Raw genomic sequence first — 24,298 nt, 5'->3', positions numbered from 1 at the left:
GAAGAAGAAGGTTCTGCTGTTAGGTAGTTCACATGGCAGAGGTGTAGGCCAGCAGTTGCAGGAAGTGCTGGGAAGTGAGTACCAGGTCACCAGCATTGCGAAGCCTAATGCAGGGTTGGCTCAGGTGACTGTTAACATAGGGGGGTTATGTAGGGATTTTACTAAAGAGGATCAGGTAGTGATTGTGGGTGGGGCTGGTAATAGTATTGGTAGGGATGGGGAGTATAACATAGATGGTGACCTGGAAAAGATAGCCACTCAGACTGGCAACACGAATGTGCATTTCGTGGAACTGTTTCAGCGTCACGATCGGCCTCATCTTAATACAGCCGTCAGGCGTAATAACATGAGACTTGGGGGTGCGCTGATGACAGAAAGCATGGGTCACATTTCAGTGGTGTCGGTGGAGTCTATCAGCAGGACGGGTTTCACTAGACACGGCCTGCACCTCAACAGGTATGGGAAGGGGAGGTTGGCAAAGCTTATAGGTGACAGCATAGGTGGGGTTGGTGGGATCACTCATGGGAAAATTCCTGCAGTAGTGTGTGTTAGAGCTGCACCTTTTTTAGATTGAAGTCAGCTGATAGGTATTCCAGCTTAAGGGAAGTCTCTCTAACAAGGGAATCACTTTTGACAAAGCTTAGGTATCCGAGTAATGAGGGAATTAGTATATTTCATCAAAATATACAAGGTATTAGGGATAAAATTAGTGAACTGCTTATAGATGTTGACTCTGAAATTATTGGTATATCTGAACACTTCTTAAATAAGGAGATAATTCAGAGGCTTCCTTTACCAGGATACAGGTTGGCTGGCTGCTTTTCGAGGAGCTCTTTGCGGTGTGGGGGAGTAGCCATGTATGTGAAAAACGGCATCGCATTTGAGTCAATTGATGTTTCAAAGTACTGCACTGAAAAGGTGTTTGAATGTTGTGCAGGTGTGGTTAAATTTAACGGAGTTAAACTTGTAACTGTTGTTATTTATAGATCCCCAGACTCCGATTTCACAGCATTTTTGCTAAAGCTAGAGGAGGTTCTTGGTTCACTTTATAGGAAATACAAAAAGTTAGTTATATGTGGTGACTTCAATATTAATTGTATAAGTGATTGTGCAAGGAAGAGGATGCTGGTAGACCTCTTTAATTCATATAATCTTATGCAAACCGTATTCTTTCCAACGAGAGTGCAAGGGAACAGTAGAACAACCATAGACAACATTTTTGTTCATTCCTCATTACTAGAAGGGCATTCTGTTAGAAAAAAGGTGAATGGCCTTTCAGATCATGCTGCGCAAATTTTAACTTTAAAAGATTTTTATGCTGCAGCTCGTGTTAAATATAGTCATCAGCTGTTCAGGAAAGCTGATCCGGTTGCTGTAGAGACCTTTGTAAACCTTATAAAGGAACAAGAGTGGCAAGATGTTTATAGCGCTGAGACAGTAAACGATAAATATAATGCTTTTCTAAAGACCTTTCTCATGCTCTTTGAAAGTTGCTTTCCGTTACAACGTTTAAAACAGGGTACTAGCACAAACAGGCAGCCTGGGTGGCTGACTAGAGGGATAAGAATATCTTGTAGAACAAAGTGGCAATTATATCAAAACGTTAGAAACAGTCAAAATCTAAATGCAGCAGCCCATTACAAACAGTATTGTAAGGTGCTTAAAAATGTTATTAGGAAGGCAAAAAGTATGTGGTATGCAGATAGAATAGCTAAGTCTCAGGATAAAATTAAAACCATATGGTCAGTCGTAAAGGAAGTGGCTGGTCTGCAGAGACAGGTCGAGGATATAGAATCAGTGCGTAGTGGGAATGTCCGTGTTACTGATAAGTCGCATATATGTACAGTATTTAATAATCACTTTCTGAATATAGCAGGTGAACTAAATAGAAACCTAATTCCAACAGGGAATCATATAGCGCTCTTAGAAAAAAGTGTTCCGAGACTGTTACCTGAAATGCTCCTCCATGATACTGACAAGAGGGAGATTGAGTTAATAATTAAATCACTAAAGACCAAGAACTCTCATGGATATGACGGGGTATCTAGCAGAATACTGAAGTATTGTTCTATGTATGTTAGCCCAGTACTTAGCCATATCTGTAACTTTTCCTTTAGGAGTGGTCGGTTTCCTGATCGATTAAAATACTCGGTAGTGAAGCCACTTTATAAAAAGGGAGACATTGATAATGTTGACAATTTTAGACCTATTTCTATGCCATCGGTGTTTGCTAAAGTTATCGAGAAGGTTGTATATACAAGGTTACTGGAGCATTTAAATTCACATAATTTGCTGTCAAATGTTCAGTTTGGTTTTAGAAATGGTTTAACAACTGAAAATGCTATATTCTCTTTTCTCTGTGAGGTTTTCGACGGATTAAATAAAAGGTTGCGAACGCTAGGTGTTTTCTTTGATTTAACGAAGGCTTTTGACTGTGTTGACCACAAAATATTACTGCAGAAGTTGGACCATTATGGAGTAAGGGGAGTAGCTTACAATTGGTTCGCCTCTTACTTTAAGAACAGAAAGCAGAGGGTAATTATCCGCAATATTGAGAGTGGTAGTGATGTTCAGTCCCAATGGGGCACTGTTAAGTGGGGCGTTCCCCAAGGGTCGGTGCTGGGGCCACTGCTGTTTCTTATTTATATAAATGATATGCCTTCTAGTATTACAGGTGATTCAAAAATATTTCTGTTTGCTGATGACACCAGCTTGATAGTGAAGGATCTTGTGTGTAATATTGAAACAGTAACAAATAATTTAGTTCATGAAATAAGTTCGTGGCTTGTGGAAAATAATTTGATGCTAAATCACAGTAAGATTCAGTTTTTACAGTTTCTAACTCACAATTCAACAAGAACTGACATTTTAATCAGACAGAATGGGCATGTTATAAGCGAGACGGAACAGTTCAAGTTCCTAGGCGTACGGATAGATAGTAAGCTGTTGTGGAAAGCCCATGTTCAGGATCTTGTTCAGAAACTAAATGCTGCTTTATTTACCATTAGAACAGTATCTGAAATAAGTGACTCTTCAACACGAAAAGTAGTCTACTTCGCATATTTTCATACGCTTATGTCGTATGGTACTATTTTTTGGGGTAATTCTTCTGATTCAAAAAGGGTATTTTTGGCTCAAAAACGGGCTGTTCGAGCTATATGTGGTGTAAGTTCGAGAACCTCTTGTCGACTCCTATTCAAAAATCTGGGAATTCTGACATTGCCCTCACAGTATATATTTTCTTTAATGTCGTTTGTTGTTAGCAATATTAGCCTATTCCCAAGAGTTAGCAGCTTTCACTCAGTTAATACTAGGCAGAAGTCAAATCTGCATGTAGAATGCAGTTCCTTGACTCTTGTGCAGAAAGGAGTGCAGTATTCTGCTGCATCCATTTTCAATAAGCTACCACAAGAACTCAAAAATCTTAGCAGTAGCCCAAACTCTTTTAAGTCTAAACTGAAGAGTTTCCTCATGGCTCACTCCTTCTATTCTGTCGAGGAGCTCCTGGAAGAGCTAAAAAATTAAGCAAATTCCAGTGTTACATTGTTGATTATCTTCATTTAAACTTATGACTTGTCACCTGAATATGTTTTTTTTTTCTATATTTCATTTTATCTGTTTCTAATATCGTGTTATAATTTCATGTATTGACTCGTTCCATGACCATGGAGATTTCTCCTTAATTTGGTCCCACGGAACAATAAATAAATAAATAAAAAATAAAAAAATCAGTTATAATCTCAAACAAGCTTAGCACGTCTAATGTCTATACATATCCTCTACAAGCTGCGGTATCGACGGCATCTTCGTCGAGCCCAGGCACGCGTATTCAAACACAGGGATATGTAAACAGGAGGAATACGGCGCTGTTGTCGGCAACGCCTATATAAGACAACAAATGTCTGGCGCAGTTGTTAGATCCGATACTGCTGCTGCAATGGCGGGTTATCTAGATTTAAAAGAGTCTTAGTGTGGTGTTATAGTCGGTGCACGAGCGATGGGACTCAGCATCTCTGACGTAGCGATGAAGTGGGGATTTTCCCGTACGACCATTTCACGAGTCTACCGCGAATATCAGGAATCTGGTAAATCATCAGACATTGCTGCAGCAGGAAAAAGATCCTGCAAGAACTGGACCAATGACGTCTGAAGAGAATCGTTCAACGTGACAGAAGTGCAACCCTTCCGCAAATTGCTAAGATTTCACTGCTGGACCATCAACAAGTGTCAGCGTGCGAACCATTCAACGGAACATCATCGATAGGGGTTTTCGGAGCCGAAGGCCCACTTGTGTACCCTTGATGACTGCACAACACAAAGCTTTATGCGTCACGTATGCCCGTCAGTACCGACATTGAACTGTTGATGTCTGGAAACATGTTGCCTGGTCTGACGAGGCTAGTTTCAAATAGAATCAAGCGGAGGGCCGTGCACGGGTTTGGAGACAACCTCATGAACCCATGGATCCTGCATGTAAGCATGGGACTGTTCAAGCTGATAGAGGCTCTGTAATAGTGTGGGGCGTGTGTAGTTGGAGTGATGCGGTACCCCTGACACGTCTGGATACGACTCTGACAGGTGACACGAACGTAAGCATCCTGTCTGATCACCTGCATCCATTCATGTCCATTGTGCATTCCGACGGACTTGGACAATTCCTGCAGGACAGTGCAACAAGCCACACATCCAGAATTGCTACAGAGTGGCTCAAGGGACACTCTTCCGAGTTTAAACACTTCCGCTGGCTACCAAACTACCCAGACACGAACATTATTGATCATATCTGGAATGCCTCGAAACGTTCTGTTCAGAAGAGATATCCACCCCTTCGTATCCTTACGGTTTTATGGAAAGCCCAACAGGATTCGTGGTGTCAGTTCCCTTTAGAACTCCATCAGACATTAGTCGTGTCCGTGCCACGTCGTATTGCGGCATTTCTGCGTGCTCGCGCGGACCCCACACGATATTAGGCAGGTGTACCAGTTTCTTTGGATCTTCAGTTTAGAATAATATTGGTGAAACTGGGTGATGAGAACTGATGGAATGCAATGGCATGCAACCGAATGCGAAACAGTCAGTCGTGGAGCTTATCGTGAAAATGGCTATCCTTTAAGGCGTAGCTGGAGATAGTGCGATAATGTTTTATAGGCAGTGGAAAAAAAACAAACATCCAAAGGTTGAATTTGTCCAGTGCTGCCAGGTAGTTATTTTCAATGTCACACACTTTTCAGGAGCGATAGATTGCTCCAAAGGAGTATTATTTTTATACGGAGATCAGGAATCAAGCAAAAGCAAATTATTTTGACCAGCTATTGGCCAAAAGCAGTGCTCATACGACAGTTGTAGGTCTCTTACGCCCATTTTCCCACTTTTGCTTGCTGTGACGTCACGTACGAGAAAGAATCGTAGGGGGCATATCCTCCAGCTTCTCGCAGCACAATAAATAACTTTCCGCCAATTTACCATCCAGATTAACAGTCGGCATAATTGTATACGAATGCGTAAGTCACTGATGTTAGTTGACCTTGATACAACTCTCTTGGTGCATCTAATTTCCAGGGTTCCTTTCATACGCATTTGCACTTCAAATCTCAATAGGTTGGAGCTGAAAACAAATTCCTTATTGAACGATGGGAAACGTTTGTTTAACTCATCTATAATTTTTCGGGCGAATTCTGCTGTTTGCTGAGCATCGTCACGATGACGCTATGTTTGAAATTTCTCTATCTTACATCTTCCAGTTCTGTAGTACTATTTGAAGTTACGCAACCATCCACTGCTCCCCTTAAATCTGTAATCTATGTCGCGCGCAATTTGATGTGCATAACGTAGTAGGTCACTGTCACGCACATCCTGTAAACTGTATCGAGCATCCTTAAAACACGCAAACACCGGTTTTTGTAAGAAGTGCGCCTTGTCATCCTGGAATATGGCACTACACGGTCGTATTGCTGCGAACTTAATAGAAATCTGTCCAGAATTGTTTTTTTACCAAGCTGCGGATGATCTTCTACGCAGATAATTATGTTTGGCACCCGATTCTTAGACAACGATTATCCTTTACTACGTTTCACTGGAGACAGGATTTTTAGCTCCCTGTCCGACAAGGATCAAGAACTACATGGCTCGACACCTCTTTCAGTATCACTCTCGCTTGTTAAGCACGTATCGTCATCATTGTGCTCCTATGTACATTGCTCGCACAGTCGAGCGTATACGACACCACACATTCCACTGACCCACCCTGCAGTAATGCTGATATTTCAACTGCCACTTTTCTCTCACTCTGCGAAATTACTTGGGTTCCATTGTGACGAGATGTCAACTTCCGAATCTGTTGCTGTAGATATAACACAAAGTTTGCTTTGTTTATGGTTGCCATTGCCATGATTTGTTTCAACAACATTAGGACTGTAGCACTGTTGTGAGGTACTTCTCGACTAAGCTGTTCAACTACACTCCGTAGCCTCATTCTGTACTCACCACTGGACATCTCCAGTCTCGCCCCCTGTTGTCACTAGCAGCCAATATTGTGGTTGCATGGTGTCGAATGCCATAAACGTTGGCCTTTAGCGACCTCGCACTCAAGGGGTTCCTTGTCAGAGCTTCATCACAATGCTCTGTGAATCTACAGACTAATCAGCCTTAGTACGGAAGATTGCAAAGCTACTAAGCATTATTACTTACTAGTGACTTATCTGACTGTATCAACACGAAACTATTTGTTTCTATAAAGAACATTACTAAAAAATGGTTCAAATGGTTCTGAGCACTATGGGACTTAACATCTGAGGTCATCAGTCCCCTAGAACTTAGAACTACTGAAACCTAACTAACCTAAGGACATCACACACATCCATGCCCGAGGCAGGATTCGAACCTGCGACCGCAGCGGTCGCGCAGCTCCAGACTGAAGCGCCTACAACCGCTTGGCCACTCCGGCCGGCAAGAACATTTCTCTCATTGCATATAACTCGGCACCACAGAAGGCCCCAACAATACTTCAAAGTTATGTACACTCAAATATTAAGTGTTCAAAATGGTTCAAATGGCTCTGAGCACTATGGGACTCAACTGCTGTAGTCATAAGTCCCCTATAACTTAGAACTACTTAAACCTAACTAACCTAAGGACAGCACACAACACCCAGCCATCACGAGGCAGAGAAAATCCCTGACCCCGCCGGGAATCGAACCCGGGAACCCGGGCGTGGGAAGCGAGAACGCTACCGCACGACCACGAGATGCGGGCAATATTAAGTGTACATATTGTAAATAAACTTATTAATGTGTTATATTATGTAGGTGTCTTATTGTCTTTATTGGTCACCTGAAACACTAACACGTCGCGGGCTCCAAAACACACGTCGCTACAACTCCGCCATCTTAAGCAGTAGTCTGACGACGTCACGAACCAGCCCTTGCGTGGATAAGTATTAATAGTCTGGCTTGCTGAACCTGTTTGAGTTTGTAACTGGTTTCTGAGTTATTATAGCATCTGATGATATCTCGAGTATTGGAAGACGAAGCATTAGACAGAGAAATATGCCTTGGGCCATGCCCTAATTAATGTCATAGAACAAAACTCATCAAATACGAAGAGTACTGCTAGCCACATTGAAATACAACTGTAGAAACATTTTTCGGTAGCCCGCTGAAGAAACAAACAGTTACTTCTGTTTCTTATTAGGTTTATTATCCCTACAGAGGATCATAATTTGATTCTGATTAACAAGTTATTATTGTAGCAAGTTAATATTCTTCATCTCACTCGATAACGATGCTCAGGGTTTACTGCTTCTTAAGGACAAAAATTCCTTTTACTGCCAATTTCAAAATCATGTATGTTCTAGTTACATCTACCGGTATCATTTTTACCTAGACCTAAACAGTTTTGCATCAAACGTGCAGAGAAATTTTTAGGACAGGGGAACTTATGCTTCTAATTTTAGAGGAAAAAAAATAAAGTTTTTACTGTGTGCCTGATAAAAGTATGCACTGAGTCGTATACACTTTGTGGTTTGATGTTAGAAATGATAGAACTGCTGGATGAAACCCCGTGACACCAGATACCTACATCTCTCCAAATGCACTGAGGCAGCGTCCGTGCTGAAACTTTCACCTGGCACACAGATCACCAGCGTTAGCATCCTCATCTTGAAGAAGGGGAAGCAATGAAAGAGAAACCGACAGTTGATAACTTAGCGTTAACGTACATTACGCACCTGTGACATCTGCCTGAAGGGTCGTAGTAGGCCGGCAAAACAGGTTTTGGCCGATGTCGCGGTCTGTCCGGTAGTAGAATGTGTTCACGTGTGCCAAGTGGTTTGCCCAGGCCTGGGCGTAACTGCAAAGCTGTGGAAAGAAAAACACCGTTATCGCTTGCAACACAAGTTACAAATAAAGTTTATAATTTAGATACAATCTCGAATAACCGCTCTCAGTCTTTCAACAATATTTAATTGACTTCCATAGGTTGCTGTCATAGTATAGCGTAATACGCACGTCAAATCTATGGTTGAATTAAAGGACCATTGGGCTCACGTCAACATTTCCGTATAAGAAATCGGTCCTGGAAGATAGGAAAGACATAATGTCTCTGCGGTTTCTAGCTGCACTTAGAATGGTTGTTTTGCTTAGAGAACATTGTCCACCTGTATATCTAAGCTCACCGGACAAAATATCAGTTATGCCCCTGAAAAACCACGGTTTGTAGCGCTGGACATGGCGTAGAACTGATATCAGGTCGTTATGTGACCCTCCACCGCTGATGTAATTCATAGGAATGAAGCGGTTTGTGTTTGCCACTCGGTTCTATGGAATCAGCGCAGTATAATGGATCAACGCGGAGACGTGACAGAATGACAGAAAGGAGTTAATAGTATTTGGACGTGCCCATGACAAAGCCACAAGTTGCCCGATCATCTGATGTGTGTATGAGGGACGGTGTATCACTCACAGCAATGTTATACCGCGTAAGAAGATTAGGCGGAGAAACATCCTAACGGACAGGGACTGGAGACGAGAATCACACCTTGCCAAGAAAGTCGGATTCAAACCCGACAGGAATTTCTGCTGTCAGTGAATGCAGTTCCATCTCAACCAATTTATGGGCGAACATTGTGCAGAGAACAGCATACAATGGACATTTGGAGTGAGATGCCTTACAAAAGGCCATTACTCACAGAAACTTATAAAGCTGGAATGAGATTTTCACTCTGCAGCGGAGTGTGCGCTGTTACGAAACTTCCTGGCAGATTAAAACTGTGTGCCGGGCCGAGACTCGAACTCGGGACCTTTGCCTTTCGCGGGCAAGTGCGAGCAAGTGCACACAGTTTTAATCTGCCAGGAAGTTTCATAACAGCGCACACTCCACTGCAGAGTGAAAATCTCATTCTGGAAACATCCCCCACGCTGTGGCTAAGCCATGTCTACGCAATATCCTTTCTTCCAGGAGTGCTAGTTCTGCAGGGTTCGCAGGAGAGCTTCTGCAAAGTTTGGAAGGTAGGAGACGAGGTACTGGCAGAAGTAAAGCTGTGAGGACGGGGCGTGAGTCGTGCTTGGGTAGCTCAGTTGGTAGAGCACTTGCCAGCGAAAGGCAAAGGTCCCGAGTTCGAGTCTCGACCCGGCACACAGTTTTAATCTACCAGGAAGTTTCAACTTATAAAGCTACACGTCTTCAGTGCACCAAACGACACAGAAACTGGACAGTAACAGACTGGAGGCTTCTAATGTAGTCCGAACAGTTGTAAATTTGGCCTCTTTTCAAACACTGGAAGGCGAAAATTGCATCGACGACCCAATGAAGCATTTAACTCGTAAAATTAGTGTGTATTTATGCCGGTCATTCCATGGACTGTAATGTAAATTGTGACTCATACTTCATACTTCTGGGATGTTATCATCAAGGAATCAGTAGAAATACGACACTCTGAGAACTAGATCAGTCGAGACGATTGATTCCATTTGAATACCGCATAGACTGTTGTCATTGGTAAATTTCTTACTATGCGTAACCGCTATCTTACTAAGACATGAAGATGATCGATGTAATATAGATAAGGAAGCTATCTAGACATTAGAAGTGCCTGTTCTGTCGCACATGGAGTGGTGTCTCTTCTGTCGGGACACCACTTGCGATGAAGCAGCTGGGACATATGCATGAATAACTGGGGTGTAAGAAATGGAAAGGAAACGGACAGGAAAGAGATAAGAAGGAAATAATGACTTCCAGCGACAGAGGGCGCCGTGGGAATGCAAAGGCGGGAGTTGAAACTGTGTCGGACAGGGTTCAAATGGTTCAAATGGCTCTGAGCACTATGGGACTTAATTTCTGTGGTCATCAGTCCCCTAGAACTTAGAACTACTTAAACCTAACTAACCTAAGGTCATCACACACATCCATGCCCGAAGCAGGATTCGAACCTGCGACCGTAGCGGTTACGTGGTTCCAGACTGAAGCGCCTAGAACCGCAGGGCCACACCGGCCGGCTGTCGGGCAGGGACTCGAACCTGGATGCTGTGTTTCTCTAGAACGGTTGCCTTAACTGCCTCGGCCACCTGGACACGCTTCCCGCTCGCTGCACCGCAACGGTCCTCGGCCATTAATCCCTACACGCATATTTCTGATTACAGTAGGAATTCCGAATTCAGTTGTGCATCCGCATCAAACTTTTTCATGAAACAGCTGTCGCGCACATAGAATTATACATATGAGTGGTGTCAGTTCTTTTGGACATGTCTGCGGTCTGGAATCTCATCCACTGGAGTAGAATTGTCTTCAGTGATGAATCCCGCTTCGATCTGAACCCCACTGACCATTGAAGACGTCTCTGGAGACGCCCCGGTCAACAGTGGGACACCAACCTGACTTTCGCCCGCTATACGTCCCAACAACTAGGAGTGACGGTGTGGGGTGCAATTTCATTTCATTGCAGGACACCTTCGGTTGTCATCCGCGGAATCCTTATAGCACAGTGGTACGTCGACGATATTCTACGCCTTGTTTTGTTGCCCTTCACGGAAAGCCATCCAAGGGTTACATTTCAGCAAAATAATGCCCGCCCGCATATGCTTAGAATTTCTGCTGCCTGGCTTTGGGTTTGCCAAACTCTACCTTGGCCGGCAAGGTCGCCGGATCTCTCACCAATTGAGAACGTGTGGAACATTATGGGCAGGACCTTCCAGCCTGCTCGGGATTTTGACAATCTAACTCGCCAGTTGGACAGAATTTGGTACGATATCCCTCAGGAGGACAATTACAACTCCATCAATCAGCGCCAAGCCGAATAGCTGCTTGCATAAGGGCCAGAGATGGACCAGTGCGTTAGTCACTTGCTGAATTGAGAAGCTCTTTCTCTTGAATGAATCATCCAATTTTTCTGAAGCTGAAATCATTTGTTTGTTTATACATGTATATCACATATGATTTACGTCCAGTTCGGATAATTCTTTCGTGGTGCGTCGCTATTTTTGTCTTAGAGTGTATGTGCCCAAGCTGCTTCATCGTTAGTGGTGTCTGTTCTGCCGGACAGGTGCGACAGAAATCTACGTCTAGCAGGTTAATGGGCGAGAGTCGCTTCGGAAGCTGGGATTTTGGGTCTGACGGAAAGCGTGTCCATATGGCCGAGGCGGTTAAGCCAACCGCCCTAGAAAAATGGAGCACCAGCGTTAGTGTCCTGGTCCGGCACAAATTTTCAGCTCTCGCTGTTTCATTCCCGCTATGCTCTGTGCGGCCGGAAATCATAGTTTCCTTCCTACGTCTTTCCCCTCCAGATTCTGTCCCATTCCTTTCAGTTCAATTGTTCATGCAGAAGGCAGCTAGCACCGCAGAGCTTTCGTAACAACGGACACTTACAGTCGAGCCACATACACTAAAGTACTGTAACTCTTGCGCAGCTTAGAAGTACACCACGCCAGCACGGGCAGTGTACTTTCGCCAGTGTACGTCTGAGGATAGCCGGAAGACTCTGCGCTGAAATTCCGTGGCAAAAAGTTATCGACATCCTGGAATTCTCCCGAAATTCCATGGAACAATTGTCGCTTTGTCCGGGCAGATCGCCATGCGACAGAGAGAAGGAGCGAGGTAGCGCAGTGGCAAGACAACATTCTGGACTCGTATTCGGAGGGGGGAGGGGAGACGTCGGTTCAGTTCAAATGGCAATTTTTTAAAGTTATTCTTGGTTTTCTCGAACTGCTTCAGGCGAATGCCGAATTGGTTCTTTTGAAAGTGAACGACAGATTTAATTCCCCAATCCAAAATAGCGCTCCATTTCTAACGACCTCGTCGACGATGGGACGTCTTCCTTTTTCTGTTGACTTCTGTATAGTGGCGGTCTGATTGTTGATGGGGGCCGGCCGGAGTGGCCGAGCGGTTACAGGCGCTACAGTCTGGAACCGCACGACCACTACGGTCACAGGTTCGAATCCTGCCTCGGGCATGGATGTGTGTGATGTCCTTAGATTAGTTAGGTTTAAGTAGTTCTAAGTTCTAGGGGACTTATGACCACAGCAGTTGAGTCCCATAGTGCTCAGAGCCATTTGAACCATTTTTTTGTTGATGGGGCCTCTCAATTATGGAATTATGGATATCTGTCCAGACTGCTGGTAAGTCGTTATGTGAGAATTACATTAATTTTTTGTATACTTCTTTGACACTGGTCACTTTATTTTCCGTAATTATGAGCTAAGGACGTGTTTCAGATGGGAAGCATCGTTAGGTAAGTGCAGGAAATTTATTGGATGGTGAAAACGATGTGGAACTATTACATATAACAAGTGTGCCATTAGAGTATTTTCTGTAATTTGCCATTGTCTATACTTATTGCACACGTATACAATTTTGGATTTAGTACTTACGCCAATAAGGTTTAGTCCTCCAAACGTTAGCGTATCGTATAAGATTTTGTGTAAGAGACGTCGAGTCACTTGGATCACGAAATACCTAAGCGCAGATATGGTTCTTTTGCAATTGTTGGGGCTACGACAGGACAAGTGCCACGTAATTTATTTTAGATATTATATGGAGCAGTCACATGAAAACGAGAAAGATGGAAAAAAGTAACTAAACTGTTTATTATTTCAGAAGTAATCACCATATCTGTTAAAGAAAATGGCTCTGAGCCCTATGGGACTTAACTTCTGAGGTCATCAGTCCCCTAGAACTTAGAACTACTTAAACCTAACTAACCTAAGGACATCACACACATCCATGCCCGAGCCAGGAATCGAACCTGCGACTTTACTTCTACGACCGAGAGAGGTGGCGCAGTGGTTAACACACTGGAATCGCATTCGGGAGGATGGCTGTTCAAACCCGTGTCCGGCCTTCCTGAATTAGGTTTTCCGTGATTTTCCTAAGTCGCTTGAGGCAAATGCCGGGATGGTTCCTTTGAAAGGGCACGGCCGATTTCCTTCCCCATCTTTCCCTAATCCGAGCTTTTGCTAAGTCTCTAATGACCTCGATGTCGACGGGACGTTACGCACTAATCTCCTCCTCCTTCATTTCTATGACTTACACATGACCGCCTGGTATCAGTTCTGTACTATCTACAACGCTCAAAAGCGGTGGGTGTGCTCTTTTGAGGACGTGACTAATACTTTGCCCCGTGGGCTTATTTTTTTAAATAAACTGACGGAGTATATAAGAAGTATTGGTTTACCTTATTGCACATTTAATTTTACAGCATTCAGCTGTGGTATTAAACAGGGTGATTCTTATTAACTTAAAAACCTCCGAAGTGAGGTAGATGATACTGAGACAAGTAATTTAATACAAGACACATGGGGCCGCAAATATCGGGAAATACTCCAAAAATGGATGACAACTGTTGAACATGAGACGCCACCACATGACGCACCTAGCCGCACGAACAGCGGTTGAGATTATCGGTCTATCGAGCCCAATCATCCCAACCCAAGTCAAGTATTGACGCCGCAGTGGCTCTGGGCCCACGTGCGCAATTTAAGCACGTGGAGCTCGGGGTTCCAGTCTTGCGTCTGGCAGGCAGTATGTTTTTTATTGCGTCAGCCAATCATGTGTTTAGATTCTGGTAAGATTTATTATTTTATTTCCCGGCCTCACAGTCTCCGCTGGTTTATTGCAAAGTAAGGTACAACAAAACCCTATCGTATTGCGTCACATGTAAATGAGTATAAAGTTCCGAATTGCGCCATTACCAGTAAATGACCTATCTTTTCTTTACTAAATAGTGTCTGCAAACAAAACCAGAAGGGACGACCGAGCGAGGTGGCGCAGTAGTTAGCACACTGGACTCGCATTCGGGAGGACGACGGTTCAATCCCGTCTCCAGCCATCCTGATTTAGGTTTTCCGTGATTTCCCTAAATCGTTTCAGGCCAATGCCGGGACGGTTCCTTTGAAAGGGCACGGCCGATTTCCTTCCCACTCCTTCCCTAACCCGAGCTTGCGCTCCGTCTCTAATGACCCCGTTGTCGACGGGACGTTAAACACTAACCACCACCACCACCAGAAGGGACGAAAGGAAAGAAACACAAAATAAGAACAAATTTTACTAGGCTACAGCGTGGTTGATAGTTTCGTGTCTTCTGCATTTACAACAGACCAGATTTACAAATGGTGTTTTAAATTTTCACCGTTTGCTCGAATGTAAGTATTGCATCGCTCAAACATCCCTCCAAGCCCAAGCACTGCACATGCGGTGAGGTGCGTCAGCTGGTGGCGCCACATGTTCAACATTCCTCATGCATTTTTCGGGTACTTCCCGACATTTGCGACCCCACGTGTCTCATATTAAATTAGTTGTCTCAGCGTCATCTACGTCGCTTCCGGGGTTAAACGTTAGTAAGAATCATCTTGTAAGTGTATATTAGCTTACGTTTTACATTGCTGAAACTAGTTTAATACTGCCCTATGTCCATTAATATTCTTAGCATTTGTTCGAGGGTACGCGCCATTATTTTACAGTAGGTTCAATAAGATAATCGATCTTAGGTTCCAGTCGCTTTATTTCCTCAGTTTTTGTGAAATAATATCATTATCACTTCTAAAAATTCATTTGGTAAATTACTATTCAGGTCTCTTAATTGATTATACAGGGGGTCTCAGGAGGAATGGTCGATATTCAGGGATATGACTGGAACGCTCGTTTGAGGGAAAAACTTCATATAGACATATGTCCTATTCCGAATGGCTTTCGAGACAAAACACATTTAATGTACATTTGTTTTTGGGCTAGCGGTGGGCACGCATGTATCGTACCCACTCATTCTAGCCCAACGTACCTTGTTGCTTTCAACCTCTCTGCTCGGGATGTACGTCTGCCATTAAACTAGCCCGTTGAACGAGCAGTGGTGTGTTGAGAGTGAAATAGTGTGAGCGATTGAGAGTGAATCAGGGAAAGGAATCTGTTAACTGTGTTTGTACCCGCGCTAACGACTCGTAAAATGCTGCACATCTACAAGAATGAAGACTATGCATATATGGTGTATGTTTACGGCTGTTGCGATGGTAGTGCCCCTGCTGATGTCGATGAATACCGTCGGCACTTTCCGACAAGTCGAATTCCTTTTTGTAGAGTGTTTACCAGAGTGTCTCAGCACATTTCTTGTCCCTTTCTTCCATCAATACTCTTCACTGGCGAAGGCAAGTTTGCACGGAATGAAGTCAACACAAGTAATAATCATCGATGGTCGCAGGAAAGCTGACACGCTACAGTGGAGATCAATTTCCTTGATAGGTAAGTCATTTTAGAAGAGCAAATGGCCGGAATACTTGAATTTTCTGGAAATGACCGATCTCTTCCACATTTTACCAGACGTGTGAGGAAACAATCAATCGCACTTACCATAATCGCTGGATTCGACGTGGTAGTACAATTAACTGGCCACCAATATCGCCAGAGCTAGAGTTTTGTTTATGGAGTTGGGCGAAATGTGAGGTGTAAAACCGAAAGGAAAATATGTGAGATAATGCGCTTGATCACATCACGCACACTGCTGCTCTCATTAGGGAACTTGCGGAGGCACTCAGACAAGCAACACAGCATGTTCTCCCAAGAGTGCGGAAATACAGTGAAGTTGGCGGTGGGATATCCGAACATTTACTGCGAGCTGCACAACAGTTGCAACGTGACGTGTACGATAATGCTTATAGGTGAATGTGTTAAAATACGTATTTTTTAACTGATACTTTACAAAACTCATAGTTCAATGTTTACTAACATTTCTACATGTGTACAAGTGTAAACCTGATAATATGTTAAATAACAGATAAAATAAATAACCATGTATATTAAATGTTTTCTGTCTTGGAAATCATTCGGAGCAGCGGTATATGTTCATACGAAGATTTTTGCTTCAGACGATCGTTCGTGCCATATATCCGAGTATTGACCATTCCTCCTGGGACACCCTGTATAAATTTTAGAAGTTTGTTCTTCGTTTATGGGTTTATGGGAAGAAAATCTGGTAAAATTGTAAGGGAATTCCGTCTGACCCTGGGGATTCACTGTCGAGGTCTGTTCGATCGTGTCTTCCAGTTCTCCTTCGTCGATGCCTGTTATTAAGTTCTCTTTTTGGTCTGTTCTGAGTCTCCCTTGTATGTTTCTTGTTATTTCTCGCTTCGCATTTTCATAACTAGATAAACTGTTCAATATACAACGGGACTTCAAAAGCTAAATTACACATTATTATGGCAGGTCAAGTAGCTTTTATTTCATACTGCACTACATTCAAGGCGACACAGATACACGACACGATTTGTCAAAACAGCCACCAAGTTTCCGAAAACACCGGACGGTAATCGTTCAATTCATAGACGACAGAAATCCGTTCATTTGTCACAGAGCCGTCTGAAAAGTGCTATGTGACTGTCCTCTTCGTTGGAAAAGCTTTCCTCGACATGTCCTTTCAGGTTGATGTGGGCTTCCCGATCAACATGACTCACGTCTGTGCGGCCTTGGTCACATTTTGGCACCATTTCGCTATGCCTGGACACCTTATTGCATCTGTCCCATATACCACCAGAGTTTCACGGTGAACCTGTATGCAATTTAGACGTTTTGCCCGCAAGAATTGTACTGTCCTGTACACTTCAACTTTGGAGCATGTTACCAGTTCCCACGTCATTTAAATAGTACACTGTGATGTACCTATTATCCGTACCACAGCAAAACTGTCTCTGCAGGAAACCCGGTACATGTACTCTTTTCTGATAGTGCGCCTCTCTTGTTTTCACAGTCTTAGCGTGGGACTCTGTGGGTAACTTACCTTTTGAAAGCCCTACGTAATTATACACTGATCAGCCAGAACATTATGACCACTTACCTAATAGCCGATATGTCCACGTTTGTCACGGTTAACAGCGGCGACGCTTGGTGGCATGGAAGCAATGAGGCCTTGCTAGGTCGCTGGAGGGAGTTGGCATTACATCTGGATACACAAGTCACCTAATTCCCGTAAACTACGCGGAGAGGAACGATGAGCTCTGACGTCACATTCAATCACATCCCAGATGTGTTCGATCTGGCTCATAACTGGCGAGTTGCGGGGCCAACACATCAACTGGAACTCGCCACTGTGTTCCTCGAACCACTCCATCACACCCCTGACCTTGTGACATGGCGCATTATCTTGTTAAGAATGCCACTGCTGTTGGCAAACATCATCGCCATGAATGGGTGTATGTGGTCTGCGACCTGTGTACGATACACTTCGGCCGTCATGATGCCTTGCTCCAGCTCCACTGGACCAATGGATGCCCACGTGAAGGTTCTCCAGAGCTTAACGAAGCCGCCGCCAGTACTCCAGCCCGCAGTACAGGCAGACGACGGGTTCGCGTTCTCCCATCGCCATGATGGAGAAGGTATCGGGATTCATCAGATGATGCAATGGTCTCCCACTGCGCCTACGTCCAGTGCCAGTCGTCGAGTCCGCGCAGGATAATGTGACCGATGCGCAGTGACCCTTTTTTCGTCCAAAGCGCTGGGCGAGTTCATTCGTTTGTTCGAAAGGGAAGGCCGACTGTGTTTGCCACCTTTCGGCCGGTCGGCAATGACAGAATCGAGGCGAATGCTCTGCAATCTTTCTCAAACAATTTTACAGGAACTATTCGGTAAAAAAATTTCATTTGTATATGAGGTTCATGATGATGTGCCTATCATTTCCTTAATGGTCATAATTATTGTCATATTTCCCTGGAAGTAACACACTGCGCGAAATTCGAAAAAGTTTGCAATGAAGAATAGAGGCCGCTATGATTTTGCATTTGATGTATGTTACATAATATGTTAAAGCATATGAAATTTAGCTAACATATCCAATTTTCGTTTTTACACTTGGGTGGAGGTCTCTACCTGTCACCAACCTCGAAAAAATTGATCTGATGCAGCACACGTATTTGCGATCGTGCCGCGCCAACGATAAAGCAGAGTGAAAAATCCACAACATTCCTCATATTTCATAAACGTTTTCAAATATAGAAATGAAATTTTGGCAAATGATAGCACACAAAGAGGAGAATATTTTGCCATATGGTTATTATGAAAAACTTTATTATCTACTGCGCTATACCACTACCTACAGATGAAATAATGTAATTTTTAGAGACCATCGATAGCTGGTGAAATGAGAAATGGTATGGGTTCTGGAACAACGTAAGTGAAGACATTACACATATATTATCTACAGAGGATGTGCTTTTTCACAAGCTACTGACCTTACTTTTCCTCAGTTCCTCACTTAATAAACTTAATAAATCACTGTTTCAGAATTCTCTCCCGGTTATGTCTCCACAACAAGTTAGTGAGGTGACATTGTGTAACCTTCGCTGCGTTTTGGCAAAAGAAGCAAATTTTAACTTAGCATCAAGAGAAATGAGTAGGTTTCACTCAAAATTCGCCTCTCATGACACTCATGACACTTCTCGGACAGTTACAAATCATTAACAAGCAAAGCGAAAATAAATCCCTGCATTTTCAGCAGATTTTTTTTTAGGTACTAACCAAAGCAGAGGTGACAGATTGTTCTGAATAATCACCATGCACATGTGGGCATGGAGGCGTTACACGTAATATTTACAAAAAATGTGAGTGTAAGCACTTCCCCTCCAGTGCTCGGCATCTCCCCTACAGTTCCTGCTTGTATCCCCCACCACTACTGCTCTCCCCACACATGCCCTGCTGACTGCGCAACTATGGCCATAGTATTCTGTGTGAGCTCTAGTTGCCCATGACTTGGTGTTTACATTGGCACATGATTGCGTCGTCGACTGCAGAGGCCCATTGTTACGAGTGTTCGGTGCACAGTATGTTCAAACACACTTGTACTCTGCCCACCATTAAAGTCTGATATTAGTCCTGAACAGTTCGCCACCTGTCCTGTTTTACATGTCTGCCCAGCCTACGTCGTTCGACATCTGTAATGGGGGGTGGACGACCAACCCCAGGACGCCTGGACGTGCTTTCACCTTGGTTTCACCATGTGTTGAAGACACTCACCGCAGTACTTCTCGAACACCCGCCAAGTCGTGTATTTACGATCTGCTCGTTCCGAGCCTCTGGACTATCACAAACTGTCCTCGGTCGAACTTAGGCAGACCGCAAGCCTTTTCAATTTTACACAAAGACAGCATACTCACTGATACCACATGCTCCGTGTGTGTGTCTGGGTAGCAGTCATTCCTTGCTGGGTAACGCTGCTATCATATGGATGGGATTATATCGATAGTAGGTCGGTGGTCGTAATGTTCTGATTGATCGGTGTATATCGCTTCCTTAATTATTGCCGGCCGCGGTGGTCTAGCGGTTCTAGGCGCGCAGTCCGGAACCGCGCGACTGCTACGGTCGCAGGTTCGAATCCTGCCTCGGGCATGGATGTGTGTGATGTCCTTAGGTTAGTTAGGTTTAAGTAGTTCTAAGTTCTAGGGGACTGATGACCACAGATGTTAAGTCCCATAGTGCTCAGAGCCATTTGAACCATTTGAACCTTAATTATTTTTCGTTTTGTTATTGTCGTTCCATGGTCTTTTTCAGGCTCCGTTAGAGTTTTTCTGTTTTCTTTTTTGATCACACGTATATTGTGGTACACTGATATTGCTTTTCCTTGTATTAAATTCTGCGTTTGTGCTCTTACGTTGTATCCTTCTAGTTGTTGCCTCATTAGAAAAATTATTTTGGCTCTATCTCTTTTAATTTTCGCATAATCTTCGATTATTTTTATTTCAGGCAGATAAAGCTTCTTCAGGCATCTGAAACGAAATTCTATTGTGAATGCAGAACACATGACACTTGCATAATATCCTACAATACAGGGTGTAGTGGGTATAAGAGCGGATATTTGTAGATGTCGTACCTTAATATGTACACATGAAAGTGTGCTGATTGTTTTTTCTCTACATCGAACAGCCTTCGCACAAACACTTTATATAATTTACTACTTGATGTGTTCTGCATCGTCATAGCTGCACCACTAAGTTGACTATGCCTGTCAGTATAGACTAACAGTTTTACGTCCACATGTCCACGCTTCAACATCTGACTTACTACCCAGGAGGGGAAAATAAGCACTAATGGCTTGCTCTTGCCACATGTACTTGAAGATACTACTCAACCTGAAAATAGATGACTTCTAATAGCTGTAATTATTAGTCTGAAAATGACGTAAATACTGACGTTATGTTGTTCAGTAGTCCGTCCTCAGTCGTCAATAGAAATTTCTATACTTATACCTTTTACACCCTGATCTTGTATTCAGTTGCGAAACTTTGAATTTCCAAACTACTTTTGCATGCCATGTCTCCTGTTGTTCCATATTATATGTCCATATGATGATTTTTGCTTCAAACGGTCATTCGTGCCATAGGGCTGAATATTGATCATTTCTCCTCGAATACTACGTATAAATCTAAAGGTTCGTTCTTCATTTTTGGGGAGAAAATCTGGTAAAATTGTAAGGGAATTCCGTCTGATCCTGAGGGTTTACTGTTGGGAGTTTGTTCAATCATGTCTTCCACTTCTTTCAAAAAATGTTCAAATGTGTGTGAAATCTTATGGGACTTAACTGCTAAGGTCATCAGTCCATAGGCTTACACACTACTTAACCTAAATTATCCTAAGGACAAACACACACACACCCATGCCCGAGGGAGGACTCGAACCTCCGCCGGGACCAGCCGCACAGTCCGTGACTGCAGCGCCTTAGACCTCCATTTATTTGTTCAAATGTGTGTGAAAATCTTATGGGACTTAACTGCTAAGGTCATCAGTCCCTAAGCTTACACACTACTTAACCTAAATTATCCTAAGGACAAACACACACACCCATTCCCGAGGGAGGACTCGAACCTCTGCCGGGATCAGCCGCACAGTCCATGACTGCAGCGCCTTCAGACCGCTCGACTAATCCCGCGCGGCTCCACTTCTTTGTCGATGTCTGTTAACAAAGTCTCTTCTTAGTCTTGCTTGTAAGTTTCTATTGCGACTATATTGCTGATGATTTCCAAATAACAGAACTAGGTATGTTGTCAAGCTTTCCAATCTCTTGTGGCTGTTGCTATTTCAGGAAGGTTAGTAAATAATAATACCCTAATGTTTTATTGACGATTATAACAATGCCCTTGCTATACGGGCGACTTTCTGTATGTTTTAGGAATACCCCTTCTTTGATGACCGTTGCGGTTTATAAGTACAGTATTTTAAGAAGTGAGGTAGCAATGATGTACAGTGCTACATTTGCTTTAAAAGATTAAAAACCGGAAGAGGCACAACTGACTTAGCACATCACATAAGAAGAAGGCATCCAAAATGCCCCTTGGAAGAGAAGGAAAATTTGAGTGATGTACCTATAATTATATTGGTGTGGAATAAATTCGAGATAATAAGTGAACCCTTAATTTTGTGGTTGCTTCAGGGTGAAAAACTGATACCATCCGAAGGTGTTCATACAGGAAAGTCATCAACTTGTGACCTTTCGTTCTTGCCATTGCCGCGCCCGTCTCTTTCATCTTCACCATCTTTGCTGGAGTGAATGAGACCGATTTCTGCCACAGCCTCAACCTCATATAGATCGAGATCTCTTATTCCTTTACCTTCATGAGAGTTTTTCAATCTTTGTTCGAAGTCCACGTTTATTGCTGAAAAAAGCCGAAAATATGTTATTTCAGAAACCGGTTATTTTGAGCGGTTTTAACAATCAGGTTGTTTCAGCTATAAGTGCCATCCCTAATCTTAGTATGAAAGTTATACTCTATTTCACAATTATTAGTAATTATCACTCCATAGGAGATCGGTTCCACGGATGTTTCGATGGTAGTTCACATTTTCTGCTTTTTGGGAGGTCGAAGCTAGTCAGTAACAGAGACTTCACTAACGTTCCAATCATTGTCTTTAAATTAAATTGTTCCGCCATTGGATTCAACTATTCCTTTGCAGAGTTCTGTGTTTCTTGGTTTAATAGAGTCGATCATGGATGTTACTGTTACATGAATTCCCATTATATCTTCAAACGTTGCCTTAACAGAATATTCTAACCAAGTTTCAGTATTATGATGTTTGGATTGTGCAGAATTTCGGTGTATCTTTCTTGTTCCGGAGTTCATTTCTTGGGGTTATCTAATGCTAGCGCCTGGACCTACCACACCGAGACGTTGACAACAGCACAGAGCGGAGCTCCGTACATCCTCACGCCGCGTGACTGCTACGGTCGCAGGTTCGAATCCTGCCTCGGGCATGGATGTGTGTGATGTCCTTAGATTTGTTAGGTTTAAGTAGTTCTAACTTCTAGGGGACTGATGACCTCAGATGTTAAGTCCCATAGTGCTCAGAGCCAATCCTCACGCCACCAGTGTCGGTGGCACGTGTAATGTCGTCAGTTCTACCAGTACCTTTCTTCTACTTTTGCAAACTTTAGATAAGCTCTTCTGCGTAACATTCGGGGTTATCACTACTCAAAGGAAGGATATAGTAGTGTAATATCAACAGCATAGGAGTTCTTCTCCGAATGATGATTTCATTCTGCAGCGAAGTGTGGGCAATATTGAAACATCCTGTAAGACAGAAACACTGTGCCAGACTGGGATTCGAGACGCAAAACTTGTCTTTCGTGGGGCTGTAAGAGTGGTGTCTGAGAAGTGCCGGGACAGATCTGTCAGTAACAGCTCTGTCTGCGTGAGTCAAGGTTCTGGGATCGAGCGCGACCGGGAACAGAGTTATAGTCTGCAAGAAGTTTGAAATCAGCACATACCCTGCTACAAATTGAAACATCCCTTCTGGAATAATGATATTGTCCATTCATAACAGTTTACCTTCTACCAATCACTCAGCAAGACAACTACACTGAAGAGCCAAAGAAACTGGTACACCTGACTAATATCGTGTAGGACCCCCACTAGCACTCAGGAGTGCCGCAACATGACGTGGCATCGACTCGACTAATGTCTGAAATAGTGCTGGGGGGAATTGACACCATCAATCCTGCAGGGTTGTCCATAAAGCTAAGAGTACGAGGGGGTGGAGATCTCTTCTGAACAGCACGTTACAAGGCATTCCAGATATGCTCAATAATGTTCATGACTGTGGAGTTTAGTGTCCAGCGGAAGTGTTTAAACTCAGAAGAGTGTTCCTGGAGCCACTCTGTAGCACTTCTGGACGTGAGGGATGTCGCATTGTCCAGCTGGAATTGTCCAAGTCCGTCGGAATGCACAATGGACAGGAATGGATGAGGTGATCAGACAGGATGCTTACGTATGTGTCACCTGTCAGAGTCGTATCTGGACGTATCAGGGGGTCCCATATCACTCCAACAGCATACACCCAACATAATTCGGGCGCTGATGACCGCACAGTTGAGCGCCCCACAAACCAAACATCATCATCACCCTACACCATTGCAGAGCCTGCACCAGCTTGAACAGTCCCCTGCTGACATGCAGGGTCCATTGATTCATGAGGTTGTCTCCATAACCGTACACGTCCATCCGCTCGATACAATTTTGAAACGAGACTCGTCCGACCAGGCAAGATGTTTCCAGTCATCAATAGTCCAATGTCGGTGTTGATCGGCCCAGGCTAGGCGTAAAGCTTTGTGTCGTGCAGTCATGAAGGGTACACGAGTGGGCCTTCGGCTCCGAAAGCGCTTATCGATGGTGTTTCGTTGAATGGTTCGAACGCTGACACTTGTTGATGACCCAGTATTGAAATCTGGAGCAATTTGCGGAAGGGATGCATTTCTGTCACGTTGAACGATTCTCTTGAGTCGTCGTTGGTCCCATTCCTGCAGGATCTTTTTCCGACAGCAGCGATGTCGGAGATTTGATGTTTTACT

The 24,298-nt window shown here is 43.6% G+C and overlaps 1 protein-coding gene across 1 annotated transcript in view; it reads right to left on the bottom strand.

Moving 5' to 3' along the window:
• Positions 1–24,298, bottom strand: part of LOC126249347 (Golgi-associated plant pathogenesis-related protein 1-like) — a 124,473-nt gene that overhangs the window by 24,058 nt on the left and 76,117 nt on the right. The window contains exon 3 of the mRNA XM_049951001.1: positions 8,225–8,354. Coding sequence (XP_049806958.1) covers positions 8,225–8,354 — 130 coding nt within the window. The remainder of the gene's footprint in view (positions 1–8,224; positions 8,355–24,298) is intronic.

The sequence above is a fragment of the Schistocerca nitens genome, chromosome 3 (genome assembly GCF_023898315.1).
Source record: "Schistocerca nitens isolate TAMUIC-IGC-003100 chromosome 3, iqSchNite1.1, whole genome shotgun sequence".
Classification (NCBI taxonomy): domain Eukaryota; kingdom Metazoa; phylum Arthropoda; class Insecta; order Orthoptera; family Acrididae; genus Schistocerca; species Schistocerca nitens.
This window is presented reverse-complemented; position numbering and strand designations above follow the sequence as displayed.